Source organism: Siniperca chuatsi, linkage group LG17 (genome assembly GCF_020085105.1).
Source record: "Siniperca chuatsi isolate FFG_IHB_CAS linkage group LG17, ASM2008510v1, whole genome shotgun sequence".
Classification (NCBI taxonomy): Eukaryota; Metazoa; Chordata; class Actinopteri; order Centrarchiformes; family Sinipercidae; genus Siniperca; species Siniperca chuatsi.
The window spans coordinates 22,693,581-22,708,628 of NC_058058.1; the positions used below are offsets into that span (position 1 = coordinate 22,693,581).

The following is a 15,048-nucleotide window of genomic DNA, read 5'->3' on the forward strand; positions in this document are numbered from 1 at the left end:
ACTTCTTCTTGAGCTCATTTTCATGTGAAATCATGAGTGTATGATGATGTTGCATGCTGCAGTCTCTTTTTTTCACACTGCCTCTCTGGGAATTTCTGCTGGGGTGGATTTATGTGGACATCTAAACACCCCACGGCTTGTTTTAGATGTCACTCTGCTGTGTTTTAGGGACCGCCTGGTGCCAGCAATGAGGGAAGTGGGGAAGCTGTGAGTGCTTTACTGTCTTACACACTGCCAAACGTTTCCCGTTGCCAGTTGGATTGGTGACAGTGAATTTTTGATCAAATGAAGTCATTGAAGTGCTCTGCAGCGGCCATATTTGTTGAGTGTCTGTTTTGTCTGTCCCGTCTGTCATTTCAATCCCGTCTGTTTGTCTGTGTGTGTTTGTAGTGTCCTGCTGCCTGCCCTGCTGGACCACAGGGAATGCCTGGGCTACCAGGGATGAAGGTGAGGAATGTCAATATCAATTTTAAAAAAAAACAACGTTTTTTTGGACTACATAACACTTTTAGTTTTATTTAGTTGTGATTTAGTTATGAGCAAGTTAGTTAGAGGTTTAATTAGCGAGTGAGGCCATGTTGGTCTCTGTTCCTCCTGTAGCCTTCACAAGGCTCGGATGACTTACAGCACTGAATTCTATACAAACAGCAAAACATACCAAGATAATAAGCACTAAGCAAACATGAAAAAGATCATGTGAATGTAGTAGCTTCCTAATTGAAAATGGTTGCTGTTTATTATCCGACACATCAAAGTCAAAACAAAAGACAAAATATTAAAGGTGACAAAATCATCATCATCATGTTAACATTGTCAATGTAGACATGCTTGCATGCTGACATTAGCATTTAGTTCAAAAGTATATCCTCACAGAAGCCCCAGTGTGGCTGCATTGGTCCAGTTATAGATCATGAGAAGACTGGAAAACAGTATCTGCTGGAAGGCAGGAAATCCACCAAACATTGCTTTGGAAAATGTTTTTTAATAATGTATACTTCAGTAGGATGGGAATTTACACCTTTAAATTCAAAATGAATATACAGGAACCTCAAACTGTGACAGTAACAAGAAACTATTCAAATATTTGTTGATAAAGTAAAAGAAAAGTGTTAATACAATTGATTGTTGCCTTCAGGGACACAAAGGCTTGCCTGGTGAGCCTGGAAAAGATGGAGAACCTGGAGAGAAGGTATGTGAGAGAAAACAGAAAAATATCACTCCCTTACTTTTGACACTTGACAAAAAAAAGGTTCTTCTGCACAAACAAACCTCTGTGTTAATTCCCATTTTTAGTATGTATGGAAAGTGTGTTGATATCAACACAGTATTAGTTTTATTGCACCCTGTAAATAGCTTAATATGATTATCTCCTTTCTCACAATTTAATTAATTTGTTCTTGTTTGTTTTTTACCACAGGGAAAAGATGGAGCGCCTGGTCCTCAGGGGCCACCAGGTCGCATGGGAGATGATGTAAGGATGCTTATTCCTCAGTCAAAGTGTGTTACTACAGAGCTGAATGTCTCTCTGTGAGAGGAAGTGATATATATATATATATATATATATATATTTTTTTTTTTTTTTAATGCTCTTTTGTCATTATAGGGGCAAAGAGGGGCCATTGGATTCCCTGGAACCACGGGAGAAAAGGGAGACAGAGTCAGTTGAAACCTTTTGGTTTCATCTACAAAGGGCTGCTTATAAAAAAGAACAATTACATTTACTGGCATGTGATGATGATATAAACAATTGTAGCATTATATTTGCAGATAAAAACTGACTCATCTCCGTTCTTAGGGTCCTCCTGGTTTCAATGGTGTCCCAGGACCTACGGGCCCACCTGGAGCTCCTGTAAGCAGTCTTTATTGATCAGTTCTATGTCCTCTGCTCTTCTCTAGAGCAATGGGGCAGGATGTAATTGAAAGCTAACTATCCAGATATGCCTCTGATTGAATCTCTTCTCTCAGGGCGTGGAGGGAATCCGTGGACGTCAGGGTTTTGAGGGACCTAAGGGCGACAATGTGAGTTCTACACTTCAACTTAGATTCTGGATTATTTTGCTAAATATTATCTGAAAGGCTGTTTTGGGTAAAAACTTTGATTTTGATTAGGGAGCTGTGGGACCTCAAGGGGAGCAGGGTCCTGCAGGGGAAAAAGGAGACGTTGTAAGTACGCTGATGGGATTTGAGGAACTTTTCCGTGGCTCATTCCTTTTAACACAGCATTGTTTAGAGTGTGACTGGGTTTTAACTGTGTGGTGTGACATTACAGGGCGAGCCTGGTAAAAACGGCTTGGATGGACTTCCTGGAGTTGATGGAGCTAAGGTATTCAATATCTTTACTTATTTTTACCCAAAATATCCACATATTGAGTTTCCCCCCGAGATGTCTTCACTTTTTAGGGTGTAAAGCCTGTGATACAATGTTTACACCATCATGATACACCATCATGATACTTCTGTACTTAATTGCAGCCTAATATTTGAACTTCAGTTACTTCCGTTGCTAACATTATCCACCATAAGCTAGTGGTCATACCAGACCAAGAAAGGCTGTTTCAGCAAAATGAGTGTGTACTGAATTGAACTTGTTGCTCATGAACTGCGCTTTTTGGTAAGCGCAGATTCGTTATTTCTTCTGTCCAAAGTTACATAGTGTCGGGTTAATTTACAAAAATGATAATGAACAGTAAAATGCAAAGTGAAAAAAAGCTAAAGTATCCAAAGATCAAATCATATTTCCTAGTCTTTCCTGTCAGGCATGTACTCCATTATGTCAGCAGTGGCCAACAAGACATATATATGTATATGATCTAATATATGTTGCTCTAGTCATTATTATACCTGTATGCATGAACCTCTACTCAACAGGGAGAGCCCGGCACTCCTGGAGCTGTTGGTGTCAGGGGGATTGTGGGTATTCCAGTAAGTCCAACTTCATTTTCATTCATTGTGTACACTTCACAGTCTTATAGTGGTAATTATGACTTTGAATAGTTAGATTTTTATTGCTAAGTAAGTCAAAGCAAGGAAAACTAATGGAGGACAAGGTCGGATACATAAAACATCAAAGCCAAACAACCAGCGGGAAGGAAAATCGAATGCCAAGATCACATCTACCTTTGCCTGCAAGTGTATGAGGTGAGACGCTTAAATGGTCAAACTGATTCTACAAACAGTGCAGCAGAAAAAGAACACACTGTTTTATACCATTATCTCATGGCTTTCTGAAAGAAGCTATGCTGTCTCGTCTACTATTTCCTGGAGAGAGATTTTTCAGATGAATTGTCAAGGCTTACATAAACTGCATACTGGGAACTTTTTCGTGGTAATTCATTTGCCAGCCACCATAGAAAAATGCATTGTCATGGAGCTTCCACTACTGACATTTAAAAGGAGGTTATGATTACTGAGGTTATGTTTATGAAAAACAGTCTCAAAGGTGGCTGTCTACCTTAAAATGCTGATATTTAGAGTACTATCTTACATTAATAAGAGGGGACAGTGAATTATGGGGAATAAACGATCAGGATCCAAAAGTGTGTTCAGCAAACACAACAGTCTGTTGCTCCTCTAGGAAAATAAAAGTTACGTGATGTGCCTTCCTGTCATAGCGGTGGTTACAGTGGAAAAGACAAAGAGCAGCGTGTGTCACTAGGCTTTATAGACGTGACATCGTCATAGCTGTACGGCGAGATTTTACGTGCTGTATAGCGTGTCTCGTCCAATAGGAGTCCGGTGTTTAGATTCAACTGAGATCTCGCGTTGGCTTCCACTGGGATCTTGCATCAGTCCTACACCTAGGTGTGAATTAATGGCTGTGGGTACTTGGTGCCGTTCTACTGTCTGTCCTTTGTTTCTCAGTCGAGCATCTTAGTGAAGGCTTCAGCTTTTCCAGATGGGCCTGTCTTTGTCTCTCACACGTGGTGAGGCGAGGTCCAACATAGCATTTAGCTCAAAGCATCCCTGTGCCTAATTCATATGGGATGAATGGAAGTGATGGAAAGATGGTTAAAGATACTGTGAATTTTTGCTACCTCATTGACTGTTACTACACTATAAATTCTTACACCCGACATAAACAGAATTGAAGGGTGTAGCAGCAAAAACACATTCATTTTGTTTCTTTTTATATGATGTGTCGTTGTTCTTAGGGGCTGCCAGGGAAGCAGGGAGTAGTTGGACCCACTGGTGCAAAGGTAATTGGAATCATCTCCTGTTTAATGAGGCGTGTCCACATAGACTTCAACGGCACTCACTCATCGCAAGCGAACTGAGCTGACCGAAATAACAACTTGAAGACTAACACAATTTCTGTTGTGGATTTAGGGTGATACTGGTGCTGAGGGATCCATCGGGCCAGTTGGACTTCCTGGAAAGACTGTGAGATTCCCCCATCGAGCCACCTAGCACGCTTTAATTATATTCATCTGTTTATCTGTTATTTTCAGTCACATTTTCAAACCCATCCATACTCATCTGTTTTCATATAGGGTGAGCCTGGAAAACCTGGAGAAGATGGGAAACCAGGAGAAAAAGGAGCAACCGTGAGTTTACATTTACTTTTCAGTTGTGTGCCAGGTCATTTTAAGGTGTCCGTTCCTGCTTTTCTATTGATTTTGGTATTGCACTTTTTATAGAGGTTTCAGGTAAATCCACATTACTAAGTTGAATATAAACTGTATCTATAATCAATTTTAGTTCTTCTATTCCTGTGTGCTTTGACGTGATAGTGAGCAGCTGTAACGAAAGAGTTTCCCCTTGGGGGTAAAAAAAGTATATCTGATTCTGATTCTGATTTGCAGGGTGAAACAGGAAAACAAGGGCCAGTGGGGCCTGCAGGTCCTCCAGGCATTCAGGTGAGTGAGTTTCCATATACCAGTGATGGAATGTAACTTTACTCATTTACTCAAGTACTGTACTTAAGTACAGATTTGAGGTATTTGTACTTTACTTGAGCATTTCCTCAACTTTATACTTTTACTCCACTACATCGCAGAGGCAAATATTGTTTTTTCTACTCTGTTATTTGTCTGACAGCTTTAGTTACTAGTTACTTTACAGATTACAGTTTTTCATATCCTTCCTGTCCATGGAAAACCACGTATCTCTAGGATTAAGTGTTCCTTTATGGGTTGAGAAAATTCTCCTACATCTTAAGATAAACAAACTATAAAACAAAACGTTGGACTAGCTGGAAAATGCATTGTCACAAAGCTGGAAACAGGGCTGTTATTCTGTTCTGAGCTCATGAAAACTTGAATTTTATTAATGAAATTAAAATGTTAAACTGTATAGAATAGATGGATATAAAATGTTGCATTTCCAGGGTGAGACAGGAGACAAAGGTGACACTGGTGCCAAGGGGATGAAGGGTCATACTGGACACAAAGGTGATCAGGTTAGAAAAATCTCATTATTACCAATGTTCCTTTTAAACACCCGTAATGATGAGAATCTTTAGTAGAGGTGAAGTGCATAATGTTTTTTGCATGTGTTGTCAGGGGCCTATGGGACCAATAGGACCAAAAGGAAGTCAGGTAAGAGCTATTATTATCTTTGTCTTTGCTTCGCGTGGATCTGTGAATGACCTTTTCACAGCCATGTCACTCATCCAATAGTTACACACTCACCACGCTGCTTTTGTGAACAGGGGGACCCAGGTCTGGCAGGAGATATCGGGGTCAAGGGAGACCAGGTATGTGGAGCTACATTTTGTTTAATCGAAAATGCAATAACCTTTCTGAGTGGACTTAAAAGAAGTCAACTAATCTTTGTGTGTTTTCAGGGCCCTCCTGGTGTTACTGGAATGAAAGGAGAGGTATTAAAAAACTACTGTCTGTACTGCAACTCTCACACTTCTGTTCTAAACTCTTCTTGTCACATAGAAATTCATAACTCCATCACTGTGCTGTAACACCTGCTATTAGTAGTGGCTTGCATTGCATATGAACAAAATAATGTACAGTTGAATTTGTGCCCCGGATATCTTGGTGAAACCCCCACACATGTCAAAGGAGGATGAGGAAGACGTACCAGTAAAAAAAGAATGGACATAGTTGCAGTCTCGCTAAAATCAGAATCAGATTGTAATGATTTCTTTTTTTCCACCTTAAGCGTGGAGAGAAGGGCCAAAGAGGAGCTACAGGAGATGATGGCAGACCAGGCCAGCCGGGTCACGAGGGTTTGGCTGGTCCAATGGGAGCTCGAGGGCTGGAGGGAGAACCAGGCCTTCCTGGAACACCAGGCCCAAGAGGTCTACCTGTAAGTGCTACTATATGCCAATAGATAGTACGTACACGCTATCTGCAGCAGCAGCACAGCTGATCAACTTCAGAACTCATATTAAGAGAGAACATAGTTGGTGCTGTGGTACTGTAGTTGGTACTATCCATATAATTAACAAATAAATAATTGATGCTAGGGATGGTAATGTTGTCAGTCCACCACTTTGGTCCAGACTGAAATATCTCAACAACTGCTGGATAGATTGCCATGAAGTCTTGTACACACACTCATGCTTCCAGATGATGTATCCTACTGACTTTGGTGATACTCTGACTTTCCATCTAGCGCCATCATCAGGTCAAAATTGGTCATTTGTCCAGTACTTTGGTTTATGAACAATTACCTGCAAAACTAATGGCATTCCCATTAGCCTCAGCTACTTTGTGCTACTTAGCAAATGTTAGCATGCTAACATGTTAAGATGGTAAACATAATAAACATACCTGCTTAAAGACAGGGTGAAATGAAAAATAGATTTTCCAAGGTCTAATCTTGTGTCCATTTGTTACTTGTTCATTTATCTCTTTGTATATGCTAAATATGGGTCAAAAATCATTTTTGAATATTTAATAACAAAATCCCTCTTTTTCCTATATATTTTTGGTGACTGGTCTTGAATTCGGTTATAAAAATTCAACCACTCAAATGTGATTTGCGGTGACAAGCTAACCCCACTCATCATATTAACAATATTACCAGTCTACTACCAAGACTGGTGGTATTGTAACTTTGGAGCATTCTAACATGCTTATCTTAGAGATTTTTTTTCTCTCTCGCTTTTAAGCCACTATGATTCAGTGTGTGTATTCTGCTAATGCAGAGTAGATGGTAAACCACAAATTTGCTTCAAGGGGCTTCACAATCTGTACAGCATACAACACCCGCTGTCCTTAGACCCAAATCTATGGTCTCTTTGCAGTGTTAATGTTTATTCATTCATTCACAGGGCCCAAAAGTGAGTGATGAGAAGCTTCGGGAAATGTGCTCAGCCGTTGTTGAAGGTGCAGTTTGTTCACTTTAATTTGACCTCATCACATCCACATCTTCACTGATATTTAACCCATGATCAATCTAATTGTGGGTATGTATTGTAAAAGGCTTTCCTGTTTTAAGATGAGTTGTTCTTTGTCCATCTAGAACAATTAGCAGAGTTTAAGAAAGAGTTTCTGAAGAAGCCAGCAGCCATTGGTGCCCCTGGTATTCCTGGACCGGCAGGCCCTCCCGGCCCCCCAGGAGCAGCCGGAGTGGCAGGAGCAGCAGGAGCCCCAGGGCTGATGGGGCCCAAAGGCCATCCAGGCTTCTTTGGACTTCCAGGCGCACCAGGCAAGAAAGGTCAGTAAGCCTTTTCAAATCCATTCTCCACTACTCAATACTGAACTCCAACAAGGCCAGAGATAACCAAAGCTGCTGGCTTCAGCAATCTTTAGAAAAGCTTTAAGTGGTTTGCAAATACTGAATGTGTTTCACCAGCACTGTGATAGATAAGCTGTGCTGCTGTGATAGATTTTTGCTTTTCCTTTATTTTCTTGGAGAGTATCCAGAACTCTTACATTGGATGCAGTGGCAAGAAATTAAATGAAGCCTTTAGAGAAAACAAGGCTGTGGCTGCTGGCAGTACGCCTTTGTCTTCACACTGCCATAGCACATTGAAAGAAGTTCGGTAGAGCGCTCTGCGGATGGGAGGGATTCACCCATGCATAACATTATACAATCAATGACTTACTAAACAAGGCTGAATCAGAGTGGAGTCATTAAGTTTCCTGAAAACAGTATGCCTCTCCATTTCATCTCAGCATTATTTGTGTGTCCTCTATGTGCTCTGCTGTTCTGCAGGGGATGCTGGGGAGAAGGGAAATAAGGGAGACAAGGGAGAGGACGGTGTAGGAATCAAAGGAAGCCCAGGCGCACCAGGTATACCAGGTAAGGCTACAGTCTTGTAATAATTAGAGCGCATTGCTGCTGAGAGGAAACCATGAGTCTTCAAAATGTCTACATTCCTCTTTATTAACAGTGGAACTGCACATTAAGCATCTAAGCTTCAAGCCTCTAGGTGGGTGTTTCCCATGGCAGCGGTTAACTGACTTTCAGGGTCGACTTTGCTAAGAGACATGCTGTTAAAGACGCCCTGTGGAATTTTGTGTTATTCACTGTGTGTGTATCAGTGAAGTCTAACAAACATGCTGAATGCAGTTACTTCCTCATACAACATTTGCAAAGCTGTTTTTTTGAAACATTTTAAATCCTGCGTTGATGTCTGCTTGCTAGAAATCCTCTTCTTCCCTGCCTTTGCTGTTACATTACTGCGCTTCTTGGCCACATGTAGATCAGTGAAACAATGTGACACCATTGGCAGGACTGTGTATTACGTCACATGTGCACACAACTCCATAGAGCTACTAGCTGTTAATGGTCAAAAACTCTACAGGGTACCTTTAACTTCCGTGGTGCACTATTGACTAGAACACATCGTAGCCCGATACAAGGCGTTTTGTCCCATTTTTCAAGAAGTCTACACTGTGTACCATACCGTGTGAGCCGGTACATAACCAACCGTGTGTCCCTTTACAACATTCAACATTTGGGAGGACTCTTTGTGCCTTTAATGTTGTATTCCACTCAAAAACTGGAAGCTAGCAAGCCAGGCTAACTAGCTAACAGTGGATAGAAGGTAAAGATTGTGTTGTTGCAAGCAATTATTTTACAGTCTTCAGCTTAAACCAGTTCACTTTCATTTTCTTGGTCACTTTTGGATGATTTCAGCAACTATGGCGCCGTCTTTTGTTCCCAACTGCCACTGTGGAGCGATTTGAATTCTCTACCACTCTGGTTGGTGCCTCTGACTGGCTTCCTCTCAATGGCAACAGCAAGGCTCATGGGCATTGTAGCATTTAGAGCCCTCTGCCAAAATGTTGGATAAAACATGATTTTTCAGAAATGCAGTTGAAATAATTAAAACTGGTGGTCATAACATAAACCTTTAGGACATACTGAATGAAGTGATATTATGAACTATTTATAGTGCCCACTCACACAGATGTTGCACCAATCAAATAACAATACCAGTGTCAGTCTGTCTTCTTTTTGGTAATTACAGTTTTGACCAAATAAGTACATATGTCAAAACTAGCATCGAGGATATATTAATTTCTTTGCAAAAATGAATTTTAATTCCAGGTCAGCTTTAATATTTTACGTTTTGTATCTCCATCTCAGGTGCCCCAGGCGCTCCTGGTATTGGCAAGGATGGCAAAAATGGAGAACGTGGTGAGAAAGGAAGTCCTGGTGTCCCAGGAGCATCCGGTCCAAGGGGACCTTCAGGGCCGCCCGGGCTTTGTGATCCATCAACCTGTATAAGCAGACTTCCACCTTTCTATATGGTCAGTGGAAAGAAGTCTGCCGGCTACAAAAACCCATGAGACCTCACTGCTCATTGAAACGCTCCAGATCTCATCCTGCAGTGACCACGTTTAAGGGCTTCTCAGAAGTCCAGGCGTGGAAATCTTTGGGAGTCTTCAAATGTCTCCATCTGAACCACGGATCTAAGGGACGCAAAGGGAAACAGAGACAAGGCACAATTGTAGAATACTGTATAGACATTTTAACTTGTATGTGATTTTAGTGAGAGCTTATCTAATGTTCAAAGATAGCTGCTACTGATGCCAAAGCAACTTCCTCCAGCTGACGACAGGTGCGCAGGGCCGCGAGTTGTCCCGTACAAATCTATGCAGTTACAACTGCTGACCCCCCACCTTCAGTAAAACACATATGAGCAGGTTGTAAAGTATTATAAAAATACATCTCTCTGATTTCCTCTTATGCATGTACTTTTTCATCCTTGAATAAGCTCCCTGAGAAAGTTGCTTCTACTCTTTTAGCTACATGTAAAGCCTACTGCATACCAGGTACCATTTTGACCCACTGATTCTCCACTGCAGTCATGAGCCAGCTAGGAACAGAATATGGTGAAGTGGAACTATGTTTTAAGTTTTTGCTTCCAAAACAATATTGCAAAAAATGTTCACATTAACATCTTCTAATTTCACTACAAGTGCAGACCTGAACTGACATCTCCAACAATGTGCTTTTTCATTTAGGATCATACATTTGTTTTGCCTGATTTTGTCATATTAATGTTCTTTTTCAAACAATGTAATAAAGTGATATGTTTTGGAAGTGTTGCATAGTACTAAGTATTAAGACTTTCACATTTAATGGAGCAAAAAAATCTACCTCAGGGCTGCTGCAGCTATGGTCTAGTATTAAAATTCAATGATATGCAAGTGACAATGAGTCACATTATTATATAGCACGAATAAGAGAATTAAGTAGTTTGGAATGCACATGGCAAGGTGGCCGATCAATGAAATTCCACAGCCGCTCTAAAGTAAAATGGTTTTGTATTGAAAACAAGGTCCCTGGGTTGTTATGGATATAATCTAAATTCAGGAGGGCATTTCACTGTTGCCAGGTTACAAAGGAGAGTCAACATCATCCCTACCTCTGTCTGCACAGCACAAATACATTCACAGATCAAATATGACCTGCTGGGAAAAGTTAGCATAGCAGCCATCCCAAGGACATCCCTTTGATTTATTAGATCTTATCATGGCTTAGAGCCAGTGGATTTTAAGTTGTTTGCATAATGAAAGGATGCACGAGGTTCATAAAATTTGACTCAGCAAAAGACTGGCTTTACATATTCAGCATACAGATATTAAACAGGATGGATGGCAGAAGAAGAGTATAACTCAAAGGGACCAACGTATAGTGATAGAACTGAGCAGGATCTCACAAACAACGTGAGGCAAGCATTGACTATTAACAAAACAAATCAAAGCCTGTATTATAAAATGAATCCGTTCTAGTCTTTATTATACAGTACAGTACATGTGTCTTTCCAATACTTACAATATGCTACTAATTTTAAATATCTTAGCACCAATTCATCAGGAAAAAATGGAAAAAACAGGTTAATACAGTTTAGTTAATGATTTACAACACGTTTGCATTGGTTTAAATCATGAATAATTTAGCAATATAGCTTAATAAAATCTTTCAATCAGAAAAAACAGCTAATTTGAATAATGAAAGCTGTTTATCTTATTTGCATTACGAAATTTTGAGCTGTGTGCAGCAACTTACCATCCCACCCTGTAACACATAGTCTACTGATCACTGTAACAAGCATTTACAAAACCAAGAAAGGGCAATACTGACACGGTTTGATAGTTCAATAATAAACCATTGACAAAGAAGCAGCTAACAGATATATTAAATGGTATGACAATATTGACTGAGCAGGTAATTTATTCCAATCACACATTTAGGACCAAAACTGATTCTGAACCTACTGTAAATTTGAACTTAATTGCACTTAAAGCTGCTCTCTACCACTGTGATGAAAGAAGCCATAATGTACTGTAGCTACAAACATTTGCCAATGTAGTTTTAACTATGGTAACTACATTTTCTCATGGGCAGAGCTGCTCTGAGGTTAGGAGTTAAACCTCAGAGGTACTATAACACCTACAGTTTTGTTGGCTAAGTATGTTACATCGAAAAGCAGATAGTTAGCCTAGCTGACCAGCTAATTTTACACTAGGCATTTTTAGGTATTAACCCAAGCTAGTAGGTCCAGCCTGCTGAATGTCAACCCTCACAATATTTATGTTTTCTGCCACTATCTTTGAAAAATAAGAACCAGTTACTGTAGTTTAAAGTAATTTGTAACCAACTTTTGCTGAACAGATGCCACTGTCCACATGTGACAAAAAGTGAAAACTGCAAGATAATAGTAAATGTTAAATTCAACCTTTTGCTAACATTAGCTAATATTAGCCACCATAAGCTACTGGTCATAGAGGCTGTAGCAGTGTACCGAATTTCACAAGGGTGCATTTTATTGCATATGAAGTCAACTTTTCATTTGTAAGATGAAGAATGTGCTATTTCTTCTTTCAAAAATTACATAGCCTTGCTTTAACTCGACAAATGAAATTACTCCTGCCTCCAGAGCAGCCGAGAAATATTGGTCAAACTAAAAACTCCAGTCTGCTTTACCAACATCTTCAAAACTAAGTTGTTCAGAGCCACAACTTCAGTATTCATGAATGACCTTCCATTAGGTAACCTGAGCGAGATAAGTGGCCCATATAGTGATAATCGTTGACCTGTAGGTCATACTGTATGTCTTGGCAAGCTCACATAAGATCTCTTTGCTCCCCCACTTCCCCTTTGCGCTTGTGTTTCCTCATGTTTTTGAAACAAAGACAAATGTGATCCCTTTTGTTGAGGCGATTTAATAGGTGCTAGATGACCAGCAAGTCTGAGGCTGGGGAGAGGTGTAATTGGTCCATGAGGGATGTAAGGCAAAACATCTTTCAAATGCTTACCACAATGGTCTGGTCATCAAGATGCAGGGATGCAACTCTCCAATTTTAGGTTCCAGGGGACAAAATAAGAACAGCAATGTCTTTTCAGAGCAGGGCTGAGCTGCCCGGGCACTGCCACAGCATAGGCGCTTAATAAGCCTCACCGAGCAGAAAGGAAGTGGCACATTTAGAGAAAGCAGTGAGAAACAAGCAGCTTTTCAAGAAAGGTAAACAAAGGTGGCAATTATACCACCTCCTCAAAGCTGTTTACTGCTCAAGTCTATGCATTCCTCAAAGAGAGAATGACCAGAGCCACTTCATTAAACATAAAAGTACAAATCTAACAGTGACATTTCTTCCTGTCTCAACTTCTGTCTTTTTAGACTCGGGTTTAATAGGCATCCTGTGGGTGAGTTTGGAACAAATCGTTACATGGCATGTATGAATTATGCATACATGTCATGTTATTACTATTTTGGACAGATTTTCATTTCACAAGACTTTCATTTCAAAGTCAGATATCCACCTTTAAACGATACAAATTCATACAAAACGATTGATAGTGTGGGTACTGTGTTGCATTTTTCAGGCAAATAAACAGAATGCCTCCACTTTATTTCCAGAATAAAATCTTGTCTTGTTTCTGTCTACAAATCGAGCAAAATTCCAGCTTGTTTAAGGGGGAATTTTTAGATAGATATACTATTTTTCTGCCTGTTTTGTGGTGCCAATACTATCCAAACCAAGGCTGCATACAGTAAGAACACTGCTTCTTACCTCCAGCTTGGAAGAAGAGCACAAATGTGGTCATTCATCACTCTCCGCACTAACTCATTAACACTCCTCCTACACAAAATCACTATTGGTATTTGAGATTGTTCCTCACACTGTCTGTCCTCCCCCCTTCCCATCAATGACAATAAAATGGATAATTCCCTTGACTGAGTAATTACCAATAGACTGGTAGAAGATCCCTAGCGAAAGATCAATTTAGTGAGCAGTAACTGACATCTATTGCTAGACATAGGACAGTGTGGGCTGTGAATGGTAATTGATGCAAAATGGTGTGAGGCAGGGAAAAAAGGCTGTGGTGCAGACATATTCCTGCAAGAAAACGCCTAGCTGAACTTATGAGATAATTACTGATGAACGATACAATATCAGACTCCCAAATCTTCTCTCCAGATGGGGGGGTTTAAAAGAAGGGAATTGCATCACCCTTGTTATCTCCCTATGTATTTTACAGGAAGCATGCAAGTGAGGAAAAAACTGTTTAGCTGCCCTCTTTACCCCATATTAAATCTGAAAAATCCCCTCGTACTCAATCCCCAAAAATCCCAAGCTTCATACCAAAAACAAACAAAACAAAGAATCTGACCGGCAGCACATATTGCTTCAGCCCTCCATACTGAGGTTATCTTGAAAAAGAAACGTTCTTGATTCAGACACGAACAAGTTCATAAATACAGTTGGACTTCAAGCTCTTTGTGTCTCTTCTTTCTTAAGTCCCCTTGACATTTTTGGTGTGGGGTCTATGTGCCAGGCTGGCATAGTAGGCACACTGGGTGGGGTCACATTGGCCAGGAGGACCTGGAGGTCCAGGCTGACCGTGGGGGCCGGGGTTTCCTGGCTCTCCCTGGGCTCCGGCTTGTCCTGGGCTTCCGTCTTTACCATAACCAGGCAGACCGGCTGGACCTATAGTAGGAAGATGAAGAATTAGGGGCTCCAAATTGGGTGAAACCAACATAAAAAGAATGAACAGAGTAAGTAAGAGACTGTTTGTTACCTATTGGGCCAGTCGGTCCTTGCTCTCCTCTGTCACCAATACCAGTTTCTCCCTTTTCTCCCTTTGCTCCTTTCTCACCTGGAAGGAATGGGAAAACAAAATAGTCACTATGATTTCTGCACATTAGAACAGTAAATAGGTTGTGTGGGCAGTGGAAAACCTTTTTGGTTTGTGAAATAAATGGATGGACTGTTTGGAATATCAGGCATGTCCCTGTGTCTGTGTACCAAACCTGTGCACAGATTTTCTCAGCTATCTCAGGATGAAAAAGTTAACTAAAAGGGGCACTCCTATCACTCTAAGATATAACGTGTTTATTAGTGAGCTTTAGAGGTGCTGGAAGGTGGATTTTGTTACCTTTAGACAGAGACAGAGTTAGGCTAGCAATTTCTCCCTGTTTCCACTTTTTGTGCTAAGCTAAACTAACTGTCTTCTGACGGTAGCTCCATATTTAGCATAGAGAAATGAGAGTGGTATCAATCTTCTCATTTAATTCTCGACAAGAAAGCAAATAAGACCATTTCAAACTATTCCTTTAAATTTATTCTCAAATTTGAGAATTGGAAAGTAGTTAACATTGCGGAAGTAACAAAGTAACAAAAACCT

The 15,048-nt window shown here is 40.4% G+C and overlaps 2 protein-coding genes across 5 annotated transcripts in view; one reads left to right on the plus strand and one right to left on the minus strand.

Annotated features, from left to right (window-relative positions):
* LOC122864504 (collagen alpha-3(IX) chain-like) overlaps positions 1 to 10,458 on the plus strand; it is a 28,738-nt gene extending 18,280 nt beyond the window's left edge. For 2 of the 3 annotated variants that reach the window (XM_044171986.1, XM_044171987.1), the window contains 23 exons: positions 169 to 207; positions 391 to 447; positions 1,136 to 1,189; positions 1,418 to 1,471; positions 1,604 to 1,657; positions 1,796 to 1,849; positions 1,966 to 2,019; positions 2,110 to 2,163; positions 2,270 to 2,323; positions 2,869 to 2,922; positions 4,152 to 4,196; positions 4,327 to 4,380; positions 4,491 to 4,544; positions 4,803 to 4,856; positions 5,327 to 5,398; positions 5,502 to 5,537; positions 5,651 to 5,695; positions 5,786 to 5,818; positions 6,115 to 6,261; positions 7,232 to 7,286; positions 7,423 to 7,617; positions 8,119 to 8,205; positions 9,499 to 10,458. In XM_044171986.1, coding sequence (XP_044027921.1) covers positions 169 to 207; positions 391 to 447; positions 1,136 to 1,189; positions 1,418 to 1,471; positions 1,604 to 1,657; positions 1,796 to 1,849; positions 1,966 to 2,019; positions 2,110 to 2,163; positions 2,270 to 2,323; positions 2,869 to 2,922; positions 4,152 to 4,196; positions 4,327 to 4,380; positions 4,491 to 4,544; positions 4,803 to 4,856; positions 5,327 to 5,398; positions 5,502 to 5,537; positions 5,651 to 5,695; positions 5,786 to 5,818; positions 6,115 to 6,261; positions 7,232 to 7,286; positions 7,423 to 7,617; positions 8,119 to 8,205; positions 9,499 to 9,701 — 1,608 coding nt within the window. In that variant the 3' untranslated portion in view covers positions 9,702 to 10,458. The remainder of the gene's footprint in view (positions 1 to 168; positions 208 to 390; positions 448 to 1,135; positions 1,190 to 1,417; positions 1,472 to 1,603; positions 1,658 to 1,795; positions 1,850 to 1,965; positions 2,020 to 2,109; positions 2,164 to 2,269; positions 2,324 to 2,868; positions 2,923 to 4,151; positions 4,197 to 4,326; positions 4,381 to 4,490; positions 4,545 to 4,802; positions 4,857 to 5,326; positions 5,399 to 5,501; positions 5,538 to 5,650; positions 5,696 to 5,785; positions 5,819 to 6,114; positions 6,262 to 7,231; positions 7,287 to 7,422; positions 7,618 to 8,118; positions 8,206 to 9,498) is intronic. The other variant, XM_044171988.1, reaches the window with a different exon arrangement.
* Positions 10,459 to 11,128: 670 nt separating this feature from the next.
* The window catches only part of col22a1 (collagen, type XXII, alpha 1), a 58,407-nt gene continuing 54,487 nt past the window's right edge, over positions 11,129 to 15,048 (minus strand). For both annotated transcript variants that reach the window (XM_044171985.1, XM_044171984.1), the window contains 2 exons: positions 14,443 to 14,520; positions 11,129 to 14,351 (listed from right to left, as the gene is read on the minus strand). In XM_044171985.1, coding sequence (XP_044027920.1) covers positions 14,158 to 14,351; positions 14,443 to 14,520 — 272 coding nt within the window. In that variant the 3' untranslated portion in view covers positions 11,129 to 14,157. The remainder of the gene's footprint in view (positions 14,352 to 14,442; positions 14,521 to 15,048) is intronic.